Source organism: Triturus cristatus, chromosome 11 (genome assembly GCF_964204655.1).
Source record: "Triturus cristatus chromosome 11, aTriCri1.1, whole genome shotgun sequence".
Lineage (NCBI taxonomy): Eukaryota > Metazoa > Chordata > Amphibia > Caudata > Salamandridae > Triturus > Triturus cristatus.
In genome coordinates, this window is record NC_140594.1 from 281,599,867 (window position 1) to 281,619,799 (window position 19,933).

Consider the following 19,933-nt stretch of genomic DNA (forward strand, 5'->3'; position numbering starts at 1 on the left):
GGGCCCATCACGGGTGTGTATGGTGCTCCATGTCTGTGTTGCCTAATACATTGTGACCCATGTGTGTCCTGTGCCAGACTCAGGCCCCAGGGTGTGGATGGTTGAAGGCATATGAGAACTCAGGCATGGTTAGACTTAACAAGACACATGTAAGGTAATAATGCAAAATATAGGCATCATCTCTTTATCGTGTAACTTTTTATTGTTGTTGGGGTACGTGGGGGGGGGGGGGTATGACATGAGGGGATTTCCGGGTGTGTGGAATCCAAAGTTCACTAGGGGAGTTGGTGTCCTTGCCATTGGAAATCCCCAGAGTCCATGCCACAGTCTTTGTCAACATTGGTCAGACAGTCACCAGCAAGTCCATGTGGCAGAGAATGTATTTTGCTGATGTGCTGCTGTTGGTCCAGTGGGCCAGGTGCCAGGCCAGGTGTCCTGGGAGATGGTGCTGTTGCGCCGACCCTCACGGTCTTTTCCGTGGACGACCCGCCCTCCTGCGGGAACCCTCAGAAGCAGGCCGTGACGATGTTTGGGATGCTCCGTCGGATGTCTCCTCCTCCTCCTCCTGATCCCTCCCTGTGGGTGGTGATGTTCTACGCCTGGTGGCACAGGGAGGGTTGCCCATGTTGTCGGCTATCCGACGGAGTGTACTGTGAATTCCCGTGAATACCGTCACGAGCTCAGCCTGTCTGTCCTCCATCCGCCCTTGGTGTCGCAGTAGACAGGCATGTTGCTCCGCATGTTGCTGGGCCTGCTGGGTCTTGATCTCCTCGAGGATGGACACAACCTGGGCCATGCCCGTGGTGTCCTGCCGGTATGTGTCCAGGATGTTTCTGACATGGGAATATACCGGTTCCGCAGCCAACTGGTCAGGCTCGCGCCTCCGCCGTCCTCCACTCGCACCACCCCTGCCCACTTGCACCTGGCCTGCCCTTGTGGGCACATCGGGTCTCCGGGACCCCTGAGGGGTGGCATTTGCGTTGTCGCCTGCCTCCTCCTGGGTGCCCGGTACACCGTGTTCCTCCTGGTCAGCCTGGCTGCGTCGTGGTGGTGGGGCAGGGATCCTGGGTGTCTCCTGGGATGTGGCAGGAGTGGGTGTGGTGGTTGGCCCAGTTGTACCTGACGCAGGTGCTGCAGGTGGTTGGACAGCAGAGGGGCCAGGTCGGTCGGGGTCGTCCACAGAGTGGTGAGAGTCGTCGCTGCCGGTGGGTCCGTCATCCCGCAGAGCCGGGTCCTGTGAGTCTTCCCCCCCCAGTGTTGGGGGTGATCCACGACGTTGACCTGTGTGTGAGAGAGACAATGTTAATTTTGTTCCATGCAACATCCATGTTTCATTCGTTTCTAAGTTGGCACATTTCCTCTGGGAATTTGGATATGTCTTGCATTCCACTCACAGTGCACTTGTGCATGGGTATGTCCCTTGGCCACAGCTTTTGAGACTTTACCTATGTGTGGCACAGTCTTACTTGCTGCGTCAATTGTGACTGCAGTCAGCAGTGGAGTGAGCAGGTGTGGCGAGCCATGCATTGGCGCCTTCCGTGTTGCACTGTACGTGGGCACATGGAGTTGTTCCACACACTTATATAATGCAGGTACCTGGCGTTGTGCTCGTGCACAGGTTGAGACATGGCCCTGTGTTTTGCCATGGAGAAGAGAGGGGGATTCAGGCACTGGCCACCCTTGTCTACATGCACGCAGTCCACCTGCTGACGAGCAGACATTCCCACACCCCACAAGGCTGAATTGGTCTCCCTGTGTGTCCCTTTCTCACTCCCTCTCTGTCCCCCTCTCCCTCCCTCCCTGTGTCAGCCTCCTCCCTCTGTCCGTCTCCCTGTGTCTCCCTCCCTCTCTCTCCCCCTCTCCCTCCCTCTGTGTGTCACCCTCTGTCACCTCAGCCCAGCTTCCTAGGCACACACTTTTTGCAGATCTTTGAATGGCCCTTGGCTTGTTGATGTGAGTTTGTTTCTGATCTCCAGGCACCCATTGGGTGTAGTGTCTGTGTCTGCGCTGCTGCTGTGGTGGTGTGTGCTGCCACTCTTTCACAGTGTTGGCTGTTCATTAGCTGCTGTCATGTGCAAAAACGTGCCTTCACCCCCATGTCTTAATGCAAGGCGTCCGCCATTTGCTGGCAAGTCTTTCCTGTGTGGGGACACACTGTTTGTCTGGCTGTGACCTAGGCCATATGGGCAGAGGACATTGTTGTCTGCTTCTGAGTTGCACTATGTGATTTTTGGGGCCCACACTCCCGCCATCCGGATTACCGTGTCTTGTGTTGGTGTTTTCTGTGGCCTGTGACTTGGCATTGTCCAGCTGGGTGCATGGGGCATGGTGGCGCTAGTGGCATGTGCGTGTTCATGGAGTGTGGTTGAGTCATGCGATAGCTTGGGGTGGTTGCGTGACTGATTGTGAGTTTGGTTGTGGATGACGTTCCCTCCATGTGAGGTGAGTTGTTTGTGTACTCACCCGGGTCTCGGAGTCCTTCTAATCCGTCCACTGACAGCACCGGCAGTATGGCCATCACCCTCTCCTCCCAGGGATGGTATTGTACGGGTCTGCGGGGCGGCCCTCCTCCAGTGATGTTGGCCTGGTTGTGGTCGTCGGTCATTTTGGCTCGGACCCTCCTCCGCAGATCGTACCACCTGGCTTGGCATTCATGCCTGGTCCTTCTGGTGGACGCGACAGCATTGACAGCATCGACAATCCTCTGCCACATTGCTGTTTTTTCTGAAATGCTGGTCTGTCTGACCAATGTTCCAAAGAGGTGTGGCTCGGCTCTGAGGATTTCGTCGACAAGGACCTCCAACTCTTGGCTAGTGAACTTTGGATTCTTGTTAGTGGGCATGGTGAGGGGTGTGGGTGTGGATGGTTGTGGGGGGTGTGGGTGTGGATGGTTGTGGGTGTGTGGGTGTGGTTGTGCAGGTGTGTGTGTGAATGTGATGAGGGGGTGTTTGTGAAGGTGGGTGTGTGAAGGTGTGCAAGTGTAAGGTGTAGTAAAGGTTCAAGTATGGTGCTGTAGGTTTTCTGTGGGGTCTGGCAACAGTGAGTCTGTTGCAAAGGCTCATGGTTTGTGTCTGTGGGCCCTTTTTATTGGTCCATTGGTGGGTGTGGCTGTGTTTGAACTTTGGGTGGGTGTGTTATAAGGAGTGGTTGTGTTTTGGGCCTCTGTTTGGGATTTTGGCAGTTGCAGGTCAGTGAATGTGTTGTATTTGTGCTTGTTGGACATGTTTTGTGGCTTTGTGCCATTCGAATAGTGTATTCTTGTGTTGTTGTGCTTTGTCCTGGTTGTGTACGTGTGTTTTTAGCGTGTGTACGGTGTGTACTTCGGCAATTTTGTTGTACAGTGCTGTCCTTGTGTCTGGCTTGGTACGACTCGTACATGCGCGATGTTGTGTGAAGGTGCTGATGTTGGGGCCTGGGGTGCGCTCCGTACTTAGAATGTTGGGGTGGGGGTACGCTCCATACATACGCGGGTGAGGGTACGGGTCGTACATACACGGTTGGGGTGGGGGTACGGTCCGTACATACACGTTGGGGTGGGGGTACGCTCCATACATACGCGGGTGAGGGTACCGGTCGAACATACACGGTTGGGGTGGGGGTACGCTCCATACATACGCGGGTGAGGGTACGGGTCGTACATACACAGTTGGGGTGGGGGTACGGGTCGTACATACACGGTTGGGGTGGGGGTACGCTCCATGCATACGCGGGTGAGGGTACGGGTCGTACATACACGGTTGGGGTGGGGGTACGCTCCATACATACGCGGGTGAGGGTACGGGTCGTAAATACACGGTTGGGGTGGGGGGTACGCTCCATACATACGCGGGTGAGGGTACGGGTCATACATACATGGTTGGGGTGGGGGTACGGGTCGTACATACACGGTTGGGGTGGGGGTACGCTCCATGCATACGCGGGTGAGGGTACGGGTCGTACATACACGGTTGGGGTGGGGGTACGGTCCGTACATACACGGTTGGGGTGGGGGTACGCTCCATACATACGCGGGTGAGGGTACGGGTCGTACATACACGGTTGGGGTGGGGGTACGCTCCATACATACGCGGGTGAGGGTACGGGTCGTACATACACGGTTGGGGTGGGGGTACGGGTCGTACATACACGGTTGGGGTGGGGGTACGCTCCATGCATACGCGGGTGAGGGTACGGTCCGTACATACACGGTTGGGGTGGGGGTATGCTCCATGCATACGCGGGTGAGGGTACGGGTCGTACATACACGGTTGGGATGGGGGTACGGTCCGTACATACACGGTTGGGGTGGGGGTACGCTCCATACGTACGCGGGTGAGGGTACGGGTCGTACATACAAGGTTGGGGTGGGGGTACGGGTCGTACATACACGGTTGGGGTGGGGGTACGCTCCATGCATACGCGGGTGAGGGTACGGGTCGTACATACACGGTTGGGGTGGGGGTACGCTCCATACATGCGCGGGTGAGGGTACGGGTCGTACATACACGGTTGGGGTGGGGGTACGGGTCGTACATACACGGTTGGGGTGTGGGTACGCTCCATGCATACGCGGGTGAGGGTACGGGTCGTACATACACGGTTGGGGTGGGGGTACGGTCCGTACATACACGGTTGGTGTGGGGGTACGCTCCATACATACACAGGTGAGGGTACGGGTCGTACATACACGGTTGGGGTGGGGGTACGCTCCATACATACGCGGGTGGGGGTACGGGCTGAACGTACGGGGGTGTACATACACGGGTGAGGGTACGTCTCGTACATACACGGGTGTACATACACGGGTGTACATACACGGGTGTACATTCACGGGTGGGGGTACGTCTCGTACATACACGGGTGTACATACACGGGTGGGGATTCGACTCGTACATAGGAGGGCTGTGGGGAGTGTTGGGCGCGTATACGGGCACATGTCTCCATGGTTGCTATGGGAGTTCGGTGCGGACGGTGTTTTTTCCATCCGGTTGTAACATCGGACGCACGGGATGGATCGTACTAATGCGGTCGGACTTCACTTTTCACATTTGTACGGTAAATCGTCCGAGGACGTGTCGGACACATTTTCCGACCCGAGGACGTGTGGGGCATAATTCCCAATGCGATTCGTATGGACTTTTTCCCATGCGAATCGTACTTGGTAGTTTGTGCGGCACTTGTACGATTCGTACGGTAAAAAGACCGGATACGAGTCGTACGGGGAATTTTTTTACAGGATCGTAATCGGCACCTTGATGTTGCTTTTTCCCCAAACTGTCTTTGTATACTCTAACATATGCCAAAGGCAAAAATGGAAATGGTCCAATCAATTCTGTCCACAGATTGAGAAAGCTAGAAAAAATGTCAATAAAGCTGTTTCAGCATACCTCAGAGACCATAGGATGGGCTCCATCTATAACAACAATCTACGTTTCCATATTGATGACATCTACAGAAGTGATGGAGTACACTTCACTGATGAAGGGAACAGAGTGTTTCTCAACAACCTGAAGCTCTTCATCCACACTTACTTGTAGCTACAACAATTTCCCAATCAAAACAAGGGCTCTTTTTAGAGCCACCCAATAACCCAACATATAACCAAGCTTTCGAAAAAAAAAATCTTAATTATTTTTGCTTGGAGTCGCGCATCCATCCTGCCTTTTGAAAGCGCGAACCCATCGCATTTACACTAGGAGCCCGCCTGAGAGCCGCGCATCCATCGCGTTCATACTAGGGGGCCGCGCTGAGCGCCGCGCACCCATTGTGTTCCCACTAGGGGGCCACGCTGTGCGCCGTGCTAGGGTCGTGACTCCAAACATTTTCCAAAAATAAAACGTCCACTTTCATTCATTTATATTCACCTCGCAGACCCCATACCCCCGGGGCAATGCAAATTCTTATTTTTTAAAGGAAGGGTGTGGCGTGGCCCCCCTCCCGATCTAGTTTTACCCCAGGGACCCCATTCCCCGGGGCATGGCCACATATTTACTTAAAAAAAAATAATTAAGGAGTGAGCTGTGTGGCCCCCCTCTTGAGGTCTCTATTGGCCAGGGGGACTCCATCCCCTGGGGTTTTGCCTCTTTTTAAAAATAAAATCTGTTATTGAGCAAAGGGGGCCTCGTGGCCCCCTCCCGGGGCACTTCTGGCCCCGGGGACCCCATCCCCGAGGCCAGGCCTCATGTTGGGGACCGTGTGGGGAGCCCCAATGTCCCCACGGTCCCTGCCGGCTCCCCGCCTCCTGCGGGAGCCGGCATTGCTTTTGAGCAAGGGAAGCTGCTGACATGCTGACAGGTTTCCCTGCTCTCGCTTCAAGGAAGCAAAGCAGGGTTTTCTATGGCAGGGCGGGAGCCATGCTCCCACTCTGTCATAGCAAATGGCAACGTCCCGGGGGTGGGCACCTCAGGACACTGCAGGAGCTGGCCCTGGGGGGTGGCGGTCCCCAGGGCCATCAGGGGCTCCTAAAGCCCTGGAGAGTTGGTGGTCCCCGGGGGTCGGACCCGCATATTTAAATAATGAGTGCCTCGGGAAGGTGGTGGTCCCCAGGGCAGTGTGAGGAGGGACAGGAGCCCCCTACACAGTTTTTTAAAATTTTAGCCCTGGGGAGGTGGCGGTTCCCGGGGTTGCTGGGGCCAAATAAATCAATGATTGCACCTGGGACCTGGCCCACCTGGGGGCTTTTTGAAAATGAAGCGCGGGAGCCCGAGTCAATGCGACTAGGTCATTGCCACCATATTGCACAATCATGAGGTCAGGGGGTTGGAGATGCAAAAAAGGTTTTAACTAAAGGCATCAATTGGTTCCACTTTAATCCTCACTTTGCAATCCATTTAATATCCACATTTTGCAAAGCTAGGTCTTTGTCAATACCTCTGCGTTCAGCATACCTTTTGCACCAGAAAACATAGCTCTGCCCAACAATCTATACTGTAAGCATCTTGAAGGGATGTCTGGAAGTAATGAAAATATGCCTGTAGCTGAGGCAGTCAGTTGGTTGAATGAGAGGTATCTAAAATGGTGGACAAGATGCTGTTTTTTTAAAAAGCAGATAATTGATTGGCTGTTTAGGAATATTGTAGACTAAAAAATTGGGTGCATGTTACTTTGTTTAAAAAGCATGTTTTTTATTGGTTACTAAAAAATGTTTGAAAGGTATAGTAGATAGGATAAGGTAACATTTTGCAATAGTCAACCACAATTGCTGTTTGCATTTGCAAGCTGCATTGCGAAACTTGAAAATATGGTGAATTTCTGACCTGCCTGTTCAGTTGAATGTTGCAGAAACTATTACTATGGAAACTGGGATTAAGCCGAATGGGGGAAGGGTTGAATGTCAACTGTGGTTTTAAAATATGGAATTGTAATTTATATATAAGTGATGTGTTATTAAAGTAAGATTTCCCAAATCAGTACTATGTTTAGAAGTGGTGTGTTCTTAAAAAATAATGCTAGTATTATTAGTAATACGTTTTTGAACTCCTATATGGATTTGCGGCTCCATCGCGATGGTACACGGTGGAGTCACGACTCCCAAAAATTTCAGAATCAGTTTAGGTACTTTTAGAAGTGAGTTGGTAAGGGTTAATGTGTCTAACCAATAGAAATGTATTCTATAGTTTTAAATAATGTAGGAATTAATGTTGTTTGTTACTTACATTAATTGTGTGGAGAAAGAGAGGGAAGGTTTGCCAGTACTGGTTTTACCTTGTGCATTACAATGATTGTGTGCATAAAAAAATCTTGTATGAGTTTCTGATATTTCGTATTCTAGAAAACTATTTGAAGGTGAGTTATAAATTTGTGAGGTGTATTATGTATTAGCTTTGTTTTCAAAGTTTAAAAATTATTCAAGAACTGTGATGTTTGAAATATATTATTAAATGTAGAGATGTGTGTTGTAATTTGTTTGATTGTACTTTATTGGAAGATGGATTAGCGATTATGGTAGTTAGTATTAGTGTGTTGAAGTATACAATAGAAGTATACCGCATAATTTTAAGTGTCACATTCAAATTGGAAGTGCACTCTGTCAAGCTTTAAGGTGTGCATGAACCTGTGACTGAAGTATGTCTCTACTTGTATATGTATTGTCATATGTCTTATACATTTGAAGATGCTTGATGTATAACAAAGAGGTGTTGTTGCTTTGTATGTGGCTAGGCTCAAGACTGTGAGTAGTAGTAGAATGGTAAAGTTGCAGCAGAAAAGTGTGGTTTAAAACATGTTGATATGAATTTTTATTTTAGTGATTAGGCTACTTTTTATCTCTCTAAAGAGGTACAGTTGAAATATGCCACATAATTTTTGGTGTTTCTTGAACCGGAAGGTGTGTTCTGTGAATGTTTCAGGTGTGCATAGTGTTGTGATTGAAGAAAGTCTCTACTAGGAGATTTATCCTGATATGTGTTATGTATCTGAAGATGCTAGATGTATAAAACACATGTATGCATCTTTCGTATATTTCTTTTATATATGATGCTGGTAGCAAAAGGTACAGACATATGCATGCATGCGTTCAGGAATATGGTGAGACTTACAGTTGAGACACGTGAAGGGTTGCTGCTTTGTATTTGGCTAGGTGTAACACTCTAAGTAGTTGGAGAATGGTAAAGCTGCAGCACAAAAGTGAGGTTAAAGACATGTTTGCAGAGAGATTAGTTATTAGAGTAATTTGTATGAGTCTGTGGAAAGCTACACTTGAAATATACTTCATAATATAATATTCAGTGTCTGTTTGAAATTTTAAGTGTAGTCTGGGAGCTTTTAAGATGTGGATGGTGTTGTGACTGAGGCATGTCTCTACTTGCACATGTATTATGGTACGTGTTATGCGTCTGAAGATGATAGACGTATACATCTTTTATATATGATGCTGTTAGCAAAAGGTGCAGACATATGTATGTGTGTTTTCAGGAATATGGTGAGACTTATAGCAGAGACATGTGAAGGATTGCTGATTTGTTTTTGGCTATGCTCAATACCTGAGTAGTAGTAGAATAGTGAAGCAGCAACAGTGGAAAAGTGATGTTTAAGATATATTGGGTGAGGAATTAGTGATTATGGTACTTTATAACAGTCTGTGTAAAACTTCACTTGAAGTATTCAGCATAAATCAAGGTGTGTGTTTGAAATGTTAAGTGTAGTCTGTCAAGTTTAAATGCCTTTATGCTCTTGTGAGTGAGGTATGTCTCTACTTGCACATGCATTCGGAGATGTGGCAATAGGTTAGATACAAGCGTGCATGCTTTTATGAATATGGTGAGACGTATGGCAGAGACATATGATAGGTTTATTTGGAATGGTGAAGCTGCAGCACAAAAGTGAATTTTAAGACATGTTGGCAGAGGGATTAGTGATTAGGCTACTTTCTACGAGTCTGGGGAAGTATACCACAGAAATGTAGGTGTCTGTTTCAAATGTAGAGTGCAGTCTGTTAAGTTTTAAGGTTAAGGTCTGCACTCCTCCAATCACCCAGACACTACTTATCACTCCTCCATGCACCCAGACACTACCCATACACTCTTCCATGTACCCAGGCACTACTCATGCACTCCTCCAATCACCCAGACATTACACCTACACTCATGCAATCACCCAGGCATTACCCATGCACTGCTTCAATCACTCAGGCACTACCCCTGCACTCATGCAATCACCCAGGCACTACCTATGTAGTCATGTAATAACCCAGGCACTACCCTTGCACTCCTCCAAGCATCCGTGCACTCATCCATGCACTCAGTCACTACTCCTGCACTCATTCCATTTACTCATGCACTCATTCTATCACCCAGGCACTGCTCTTGCACTAATTCATTCACCTAGGCACTACTCATGCACTCATTAATGCATTCAGGCACTATTCATACACTTACCCATGCACTCAAGCTCTTCCTCTGCACTCATGCAATTAGCCAGTCACTATTCATCCTCTCCTTCAATTATCCAGTCACTACCCTTGCACTCATACAATCACGCAGGCACTACCCATGGAGTCATGCAATCACTCAGGCACATCCATCACATGTCTCAGCTGTAGGTCTCAGCATATTCCTGGACCCATGTATACATATGTTTGTACCTTTTGCTAGAAACTTCATCTATAAAAGTAATATACAAAGAGATGTATACCTGTGTTTTATATGTCTATTAACTTCACATGTATGACACATATCAAATTGCATGTGCAAGTTGAGACTTACCTTAGTCACAAGACCATAAAGGCTTTAAAACGTGACAGACTGCACTTCACATTTCAAACACAAATCTAGATTTATGTGGCATACTCCAAGTGAACCTTTCCACAGACTCTTACAAAGTTTCATAATCACTATTTTCTCACCCAACTTATCTTAAACATCACTTTTCTACTGCTGCTTCACTATTCTACTACTACTCAGGTTTTAAGTGTAGCTAAGAGCAAAGGAGCAACCCTTCACATGTTTCTGCTGTAAGTGTCCCCATATTTCTAAAAGCATACATGTATGTATTTGTACCTTTTGCTAGTGCAGATCCCTGAGGAAGGAGATAATCGCAGTGTCCACGCCCATATTTAACGTTATTGCCCATAGCTTAGAGTGGTTTACTCAATCAAAGGCAGAGGACAGGTCAACGAACCCCAAGAACAGGTCCCTGCCCTTAATCTTGATATATTTCCCTACTAGTATGCTCAGGTAGAGGCTCTGTTCAATGGTTCCTACCCCAGAGCGAAACCCGTATTGTATGTCAGTCAGAATACCTCTTGAATCAGCCTACTCTTGCAGCCTGTTTAAAATTATTCTTCCCAATACTTTTACTAAGGAGTCAAGCAGTGAGATCGGCCTGTAGCAGGAAGGAAGAAATTCAGAGTCACAGCAGGCCCTTAAAACAACAGTTAAGATGGGGCCCCACAGAGATGTGTTAGCTTTATATAAATCCACAGGGATGGCATCTGGGCCAAGAGCCTTGCCTCCTTTGCTAGCTGTTTTAGCGCTGGTCACTTCCTATAGGGTAAATGGGATAATACTGGAAGATCCACCCAGGTCTAAATCTGAATTGCCATAAACGTTAGTGGCCTGGGTAGTATCAAGTATAGGGGTCGCAGCAGCATATATGGCAGAAAAGTGTTTAATCCACTCGACCTCAGGTATCGCGACCACAATCCTGGGGCCGGTGTCCTCCCTCAATGATGCAAAGTTTACTCTCTTCCAGAATAGATTATTATCATTCTTTGTACTAGCTTGGCATAAAGCGTCCCAGGCCTCTTCCCTTACCCTAATTTTCCTTTGTTTCATGGCCTCTTGATAGGTGGCTCTACAATGCTGGATCTCTGCTCTGAACCTAGAGATTTTGTGTAGTGCCTCTCTAAGCTTCTTGTTAGCCGTAGTACATTGTGTGTCAAACCAGCCCTTTTTAGCTTTCTTAGTTTTCGATATCACTTGTAAGTTCTCCTCTGATGCCTGAGAAATAGATAAAAAAGCGTTAATAGGCAGCCGACGAAGATGGCCGCAGCCTAGTGCGGCTCCGGTGCCTAACGCCCGATCCCGCAACCATCCTAACACTAATCCTGGTTGAAACCGGCGAAATACTCGCAGCGGCATCCCCGGAGTGCCTGAGGCACCGGCCGGGAAAGGCAGGCGCCTGACAGCGTACATATTGGCGGAGGGCCGCCTGACAACGTGTGAGCGGCCTGCAGACGGGAGCGGCGCCGGGGCCTTGGGTGGCGGCCTGCCGGCCCTGACGAGCCTGGAGGGGCGTGGCCTGGGCCTCTCAGCCACGGACTCCTGTCGCCGGAAACGAGACCCTGGTGGCCGCCGCGGACACGAGGTAAAGTGCCCTAAGCTGGGCTTGCCTTGACGGTCTGATAGACCCTGCACGTCCCCTCGCGGGGGCCCCCGCATCGCTCGGTGCCGCTTCTGGAGCAGAGGAGGGGCTCTGGCGGCACGGCCAGGGGACTGGAAGTGGTGTCCCGTACGGAGGAAGACGGCGGACGCCCCGGAGCTCGGGGGCGTCGTTGGCCCCCCCCCTCTAGGGGACCGGAGACCTGCCTGTGGCGGACTGCAGTAACGGAGTGCACTACGGGTACGGGAGGCCGCCGCACGTGTGTGGCGGCGCCGTCACCATCAGCGGAGGACCCGGAGGGGTGCCTAGACTTCCCTGGAGCCTCGACGAGCCTCTACAGCGGTCTGTGACTGGAAAGCGGTGGGCTGGCATTGGGGGCATCCGCGGTGCGGACTGGGCAGCACGGGTCCTGGCAGCGGACCGGAGCACGGCGGGAGGCCTGTGGAGGGTCTTGATTACTCTGTGATAGCGGCGGGACCCCAGTGAAACCGACAGGCCGCACGTGGACGATCCCGTGGCAGGCGGCGGCGACCGCCGGATCACCGCTGCACTCCTCCCCCTATTCTCCTGTGGACCCAGACCGACAGGAGTGGAGCCCACCCGCACTGGCTACTATGGGAGGCAGGGGGCACCATGGAGGGGCGCAGGCCAAGCTCGAGAAGTTTGCATTCCAGAAGGACCCCCCCCCGACAAACCTAAGGAGATTACCCTCAGGGACTTCATGGCCACGCTGACCCAGATGCAGGTCTCAATAGGGACGATCTCCACAGACGTAACGTTGCTGAGAGCCGATTTTGCTAAAATGAACACGAGACTGTCGGAGGTGGAATCTGCTGCGGCGACCCTTACCAGCGAAGCGGCAGACAGTAAAAAAAGGATACAGACGCTGGAACTGGTCCAAAAGCAGCTATTGGACAAGCTTGATGACCAGGAAGGCAGGTCCGGAAGGAACAATGTACGAGTCGTGGGTGTGCCGGAGAGCTAACGGGGGCCGGCATTGGACCTCTTCGTAGAAAAACTTATAACAGACCAGCTGCAGCCACGTGGGCTGTCAAAATGTTTCTCCGTGGAAAGAGCGCATCGGGTGCCCGAAGGACGGCCAAGACCCGGGGCTCCCCCGCGCCCGATCCTGGCGCGCATTTTCAATTTCCGGGACAGAGACGCAATCCTGCAGGCGGCGCGTACCGCTCCCCCGTTGAAGGTAGACAACTGCACGGTAACCCTCTATCCGGACTACACCACAGCAGTGATGAAACAGCGTCGCGACTTCCTGGCAGTCAAGAAGGAGTTGCGCTTGTGAACTCAAGTACGCGATGCTCTATCCGGCAAAACTGCGGGTGGAAGCGGAGGGACGCACATGGTTCTTCACCACGCCAACGGAGGCCACGGAGTGGCTGGAGGGATGGCGCCCGGCGAGAGATACAGGCCGCGTGGGGCGTGCTCGTCGAAACCATTCTGGATCCCCCGAGACTCTGGAAGACGCTGGCTCGGATGACAGGGAGCGCGCGCCACTGGACTGAAGCAGAAGGGGAGCGACTGGACTTTGGACAATAAGGCGGAGTGGAGTGCCAGATGGGCCCCGGCGGTCGCAGGAGACATGGACACTGCAGGGGCGCTGCATGTTTGAACTTTGCTGTCCTCAATAACTGGTTTCTCGCATAGACATACACATGGTGCAGGGAGCAGGCGAAGGACAGCGAGCAGCTCCTCCCCCACACGCAAGTACCAAGTTATGGGATCTAAGCACTCTGCTAAGTTGGGGTGGCGGGTAGTTCTAAATCTGCTGGGCAGGGAGGCAGGGCGGGGGGCCGGGGGTATCACGAAACAGTTGTTTTATGTTATGTTATAAGTTTTGCAACTACACATTGGCTGTTTCTGCAAGCTAGGCCTGTCATAGAGCGGGGGAGGAGTGTACAGGTTCTGCCACTTTTCTACTACCCTACATGACCGGGGAAACGCAAAAACCCACCTCGGAGGCCACCGCTAGCTCCACTGTGGGGAATGCGCAACCATCCAGCCCCTTATTCAGCATTTTGTCCTGGAATGTGAATGGATTGGGAGATAAAATTAAACGGGGGCTGGTCCTGCAATACCTCAAGCGCAAGGGGCCGGCGGTGGCACTCTTGCAGGAAACGCACTTGGTGGGCACGACTACGAAGGCACTAGACAGATGGGGGTTTAAAATGGCGGTACACTCTGAATTCACGTCAGGTTCCCGCGGGGTGGGCATACTAGTTAATAAGCGCTTCCCCCTGATCACTGCTGACTCCCGTAGAGAGGACCAGGGTCGCTTTGCGGTACTGACCTGCCAATGGGAAGGGAAAATGTATAACTTAGTGACGGTATACATCCCCCCGACACTCCATCAGGGTACTTTCCGGGCATTGGGAGAGTTCCTGCTGTCGCAACCACATGGGGGGCTAATCATGGGAGGGGACTTCAATGCGACGATGAATCCGTCAATGGACTGGTCGTCCTCCAGAGACCACGGCAGTGCCACTCCCAAACTGCGTGAATTTACGGAGGCGCTCGGCCTCATAGACACCTGGAGAACTCGCTGTCCGGAGGAGAGGCAATACACATTTCACTCGGGGGCCCACAACACTCTTTCTCGCATAGACTACATTTTTGCACCAACCACAGGGTTGAGGGGAATGAAGGAAGTCGCGCACTTGCCCAGAGGCATTTCAGACCACTCTCCAGTACTCATTACATTTGCAACCTTCGCCCCACAGAGACGTAGGGTATTCCCAATTCACCCAGGCTATCTCAAAGTACCTAAAATTAGTAAAGCCCTTCAGGTGACAACCAAACAGTATTTCGCAGAAAACAAGGACTCGGTGACAAGTCCGACGACGTTGTGGGAGGCGTACAAAACGGTCCTTCGCGGACAGGCGATTTCGATGGTAGCTGACCACAAGAAAACCCAACGGCTAGCGGTACTCCAGCTTGAACAGGGGGTGACTGAGACAGAAGCCGACCATGCCGCGCATACGGATGACGACACCGCACATAGAGTACTCATGGCGCAGCAAGAATATAAGTCCTATCTTTGGGAGGCGGCCCGAGCTAGACGTGTCACAACACAGCATACGATCTACGAACTAGGGGATAAGGCGGGTAGACTGTTAGCCTGGCTTGAGAAGGGGGAGCGTGCGGCGAGGTGGGTGGCGTGGATCCAGTTGGACACGGGAGATTTCACGTCGGAGCCGCGGCAAATCGCGGAGGCCCTGTCGGCCCACCACGAAAAGATTTACACACCGGAGGCCTCGTCCACCGCTGTGGACAATCTGGCTTTCCTTAAAGACATTGCTATGCTGTTGTTGGCCAAGTCCGAGGTGGCGGCCCTAGAGGCAGACCTGACTGCGGAGGAGCTCACACTTGCAATAGCCGCCCTTCGCACTGGGAAGGCGCCGGGGCCCAATGGAATCCCGGTGGAATTCTATAAGAAAACCACTACTCACATCGTCCCGCACCTTTTGGATATGTATGCGGACAGTCTGACGAAAGGGATTCTACCCCAGGACCAGAGAATGGCTACCATAGTGGCTATGCCCAAGCCTAACAAACCACCACACGAATGCGCCTCCTATCGCCCAATCTCTTTGCTGAACGCCGAGGCAAAGATTCTGGCAAAGGTCTTGGCGACACCGTACTGCCTTGATACACCCGGACCAGTCCGGGTTTATGCCTAACCGCAATACCGCCCTGAACATACGGCGGTTGCACGGGGTCCTCACGCACCGCTCATCGATAGAAGAGGATGCGGCCATCCTCTCGCTGGACGCTCGGATGGCGTTCAACCTGGTGGAGTGGCCGTTCCTCTTTGCCGTTCTTCGCCAGGTAGGCTTTGGCCCCAAGCTATGCGCATGGATCCAGCTTCTGTATACCAAGCCGCTGGCACAGGTTGTCGTAAATGGGCATATCTCGGACCCCTTTCCGTTGGGGCGGGGGACGCGACAGGGTTGCCCCCTTTCCCCGCTCCTATTTGCTCTGGCTTTGGAGCCGCTCGCGGCCTGGGTGTGGCAGGACCCAGTGATCCGGGCCTAAAGTGGACTATGGGATGGGAGGACCGCATCTCCCTGTATGCTTATGACGTCCTGCTGTACCTAGCCTCGCCGGCGCGCTCGATAAACTGTCTCCTGGACATGTGTGCGTCGTACGGGAGGGTGTCCGGCTATAAGATAAGCTGGGAAAAGTCCTATTTGTATATGCTTCGGGGCTCCCCGCCGCGGCTCCCAAGGGGGTGTGAAATCCGAGTGGTAGAGGACGGATTCAAATACTTAGGAATTTATGTGACAGCAGACAGGGCGAAATTTGTTGCCGAAAACCTGGCGAAGCCCCTGATTCGGTTTCGTAGCGACGTCAAACACTGGCGTTCTCTACCCCTGACACTACTGGGACGGGCCGCCCTCTTTAAAATGATGGCTCTCCCTAGATTTCTCTACCTGCTTCAGAACACACCCTTCCCGGTCGCACCTACATACTTCACCGCCATAAACGCAGAGGTGACTAGTCTATTGTGGAAAGATAAGGCGCCACGGATAGTGCTCCATAAGCTGACCAGAGGCTGGTACGACGGGGGTATCGCCCTCCCTAATATAAAGCTATACTATTGGGCATGGTTCAGTGACTAAATATCGAGGGACAAAATATCGACTATACAAAAAATCGACACTAAAATATCGAGGGACAGAATATCGACTCCCTATCTACAAACCGGTAAGTACTAAAATATCGATTCCAAAATATAGACTGTCAAAATATAGTTAGCCAAAATATCGAATTTTTTAAATGTATTAAAAATAATATAAAATTAATTAAATATTAAAAACAATTAAATAAAACATACATGACATAATATAAAATAGCTTAAAATGTAAACATAATATAAGTAATTTAAAAAAGTCGAGATTTTGTTGGATACTGAGAGCGTAAAAATTACTATTCCCACTCCAGTGAGTGCAACAGTAGGGAAAGCGTTGGATAGCGTAGGGGTAAAAATTACTATTCCCACTCCAGTGAGTGCAACAGTAGGGAAAACGTTGGATAGCGTAGGGGTAAAAATTACTATTCCCACTCCAGAGAGTGCAACAGTAGGGAAAGCGTTGGATAGCGTAGAGGTAAAAATTACTATTCCCACTCCAGTGAGTGCAACAGTAGAGAAAACGTTGGATAGCGTAGGGGTAAAAATTACTATTCCCACTCCAGAGAGTGCAACAGTAGGGAAAGCGTTGGATAGCGTAGGGGTAAAAATTACTATTCCCACTCCAGAGAGTGCAACAGTAGGGAAAGCGTTGGATAGCGTAGGGGTAAAAATTACTATTCCAACTCCAGTGAGTGCAACAGTAGGGAAAACGTTGGATAGCGTAGGGGTAAAAATTACTATTCCCACTCCAGAGAGTGCAACAGTAGGAAAAGCGTTGGATAGCGTAGAGGTAAAAATTACTATTCCCACTCCAGTGAGTGCAACAGTAGGGAAAACGTTGGATAGCGTAGGGGTAAAAATTACTATTCCCACTCCAGAGAGTGCAACAGTAGGGAAAGCGTTGGATAGCGTAGAGGTAAAAATTACTATTCCCACTCCAGTGAGTGCAACAGTAGGGAAAACGTTGGATAGCGTAGGGGTAAAAATTACTATTCCAACTCCAAACAGTTCAACAGTAGGGAAAGCGTTGGATAGCGTAGAGGTAAAAATTACTATTCCCACTCCAGAGAGTGCAAAAGTAGGGAAAGTAATGATTTAAATTAAATATAAGATGACATTAATTATCAATACTGATAAAAAGTTAATTAAAAATAATTACCAATTAATAACAATTAATTACCATTTAAAAATATTAATTATCAATTGATAAAAATGTAATACCAATTAATAATAATTAATTACCAATTACAAATGATCAATACACATAAATAAAAAAAATAATATTTACTTTATTACAATTAATTTACTTCCCACCCAATTCCCCTACAAACCCACAACCCACTCCCAATAATAAAAAATACAATTCACATTATTATCAATTAATCAATTAATAAAAATATTTTTGCAAATAATAAAAATTATTTAGCAATTCATACAAATTATTTACCCATTAATACAAATGTATGACCAATTATTAATTAATTATCAATGAATTATCAATACACATAAATAAAAAATTAATTATTTACTTTATTACAATTAATTTACTTCCCACCCAATTCCCCTACAAACCCACAACCCGCTCCTATTAATAACAAATACAATTAACATAATTATCAATTAATCAATTAATATAAATTAGTTACCAATTAATAAAAATAAATTACCAATTAATAATTAATTATCAATTACTTAATTATCAAAACATATAAATATAGTTAACATTTAATTAACCATAATTAAATTACTTCCCAACCTATTCCCCTATAAACCCACAACCCGCTACGGAATTAAATTACGCAATAATTCAATTACATAACATTCATTTGTTTAAATAAATTAAACATACATTACAACAATAATACATCATTTTAACACATATACTACCATACATAACACACAAAAAAATTCGATATTATGGTAATCTATATTTTAAAATTCGATATTATGGTATTCGATATTTTTAAGGTCTATATTTTGGTAATCGATATTTTGTACCCCAATTTCGATATTCTGACCTATCTATATTTTGTAGAGTCGATATTCTGTCCACTCTATATTTTAACTTCGATATTCTGGGCAGTCGATATTTTGGAATCGATATTTTGGGTGTTTACCATTGGGCATCTCAGCTTATGGTAATAAATCAGTGGCTTCATGTGTCAGGGGATGACCCGGCGTACCGTATGGACCGACAACTGCTGGGGGCCGGGGGGGTCCTGGGAGCGCTCTACAACCATACGAGGGGCCGCTGCCCCATGGATCCCTCGGCACATACTCTGCAGATATGGTTTGAGGCGCAGCGGGCTCTTGGTTGGGCCGGAAAGATAACCCAGTCCACGCCATTGTGGGAAGCGAAACAGTTGGGGGTGCTGCGCACCACTAAGGGGTTTCTACAGAGGGATCTGATTGGCATATCAAGGGTCGGCGATCTCTGGAAAAAAGGTGACCTTGTCACATTTGCCCAACTACAAGCGGACTATGACCTAGCCGACACTGAACGATTCCGATACCTACAAATCCGACACGCACTCCGGGCGGCGGTCCTGCCTGGGACCCGGCTGGCGGAATCTTCGCCGTTGGAAGACCGACTCCTCACGGAGCATCTGACTAAGAGAGCGACGTTCCTGACATACCGGAAGATGATAAACAACCAGCCGGACCCATTTTCTGCCCTTAAGGCTAGATGGGAGACAGAGCTGGGGGACTTTGACGAGACGGCCTGGCAGGCGGCGCTTTCCTCCCCTAAGGAGGTGGGAATATCGTCCAAATTGAGGCTGGTACAACTAAAAATTCTACACCGCACGTACTACACCCGCACACTCTTATTTAAACTTAAACGGGCCAACTCCCCGCTATGTCTCAGGCAGTGTGGTATGGACGGTACTCTTTTCCATACCCTCTGGGAGTGCCCCGTAATTGCCCAATACTGGAAGGCGATAATGCGCACACTCTCCCAGGTGACTAAAGTTCCGACGCTTCCGGAACCAAGGAGGTGTCTCCTCAATGTATGGGAGCCTACAGACCTTAGCCGCATGGCGCAACTCTGGGTGACACTGGGACTCCTGTTGGCGAAGCGCAATATAGCCCAAAGATGGGGTTCTAGGCGGACACCTACCCTCGCCCAATGGTCCCGAGACATGGACACCACAATGGTTGTCGAAAAAACAGTGTACATTCACAGAGGCTGCCCCAAAAAGTGGACCCAGGTATGGGGAGGGTGGAATGTATACAGAGGAAACATATGTGAACCCCCGCATGAAACCTCAGAATCTGAATTGAGTGACTCAGATTATATGGCTTATCTCTCGTTTGAATATTGATGGCTTTGTTACTACCTGACGCGGCTAATGTGCCAGTGTTTTGTGAAGATGTTTTCGGAATCATGATGCACACTCAAACGGTTGATATGCTGCTGTACACAATGCCAATGTACGTTGTTTTATGTTTGAATTTCTCAATAAAAATATTTATTAAAAAAAAAAT

At 49.4% G+C, this 19,933-nt stretch overlaps 1 protein-coding gene across 1 annotated transcript in view; it reads right to left on the reverse strand.

Moving 5' to 3' along the window:
• Positions 1-361: 361 nt before the first annotated feature.
• Positions 362-19,933, reverse strand: part of LOC146784041 (uncharacterized) — a 52,770-nt gene continuing 33,198 nt past the window's right edge. The window contains exon 3 of the mRNA XM_085635896.1: positions 362-1,281. Coding sequence (XP_085492022.1) covers positions 464-1,281 — 818 coding nt within the window. The 3' untranslated portion in view covers positions 362-463. The remainder of the gene's footprint in view (positions 1,282-19,933) is intronic.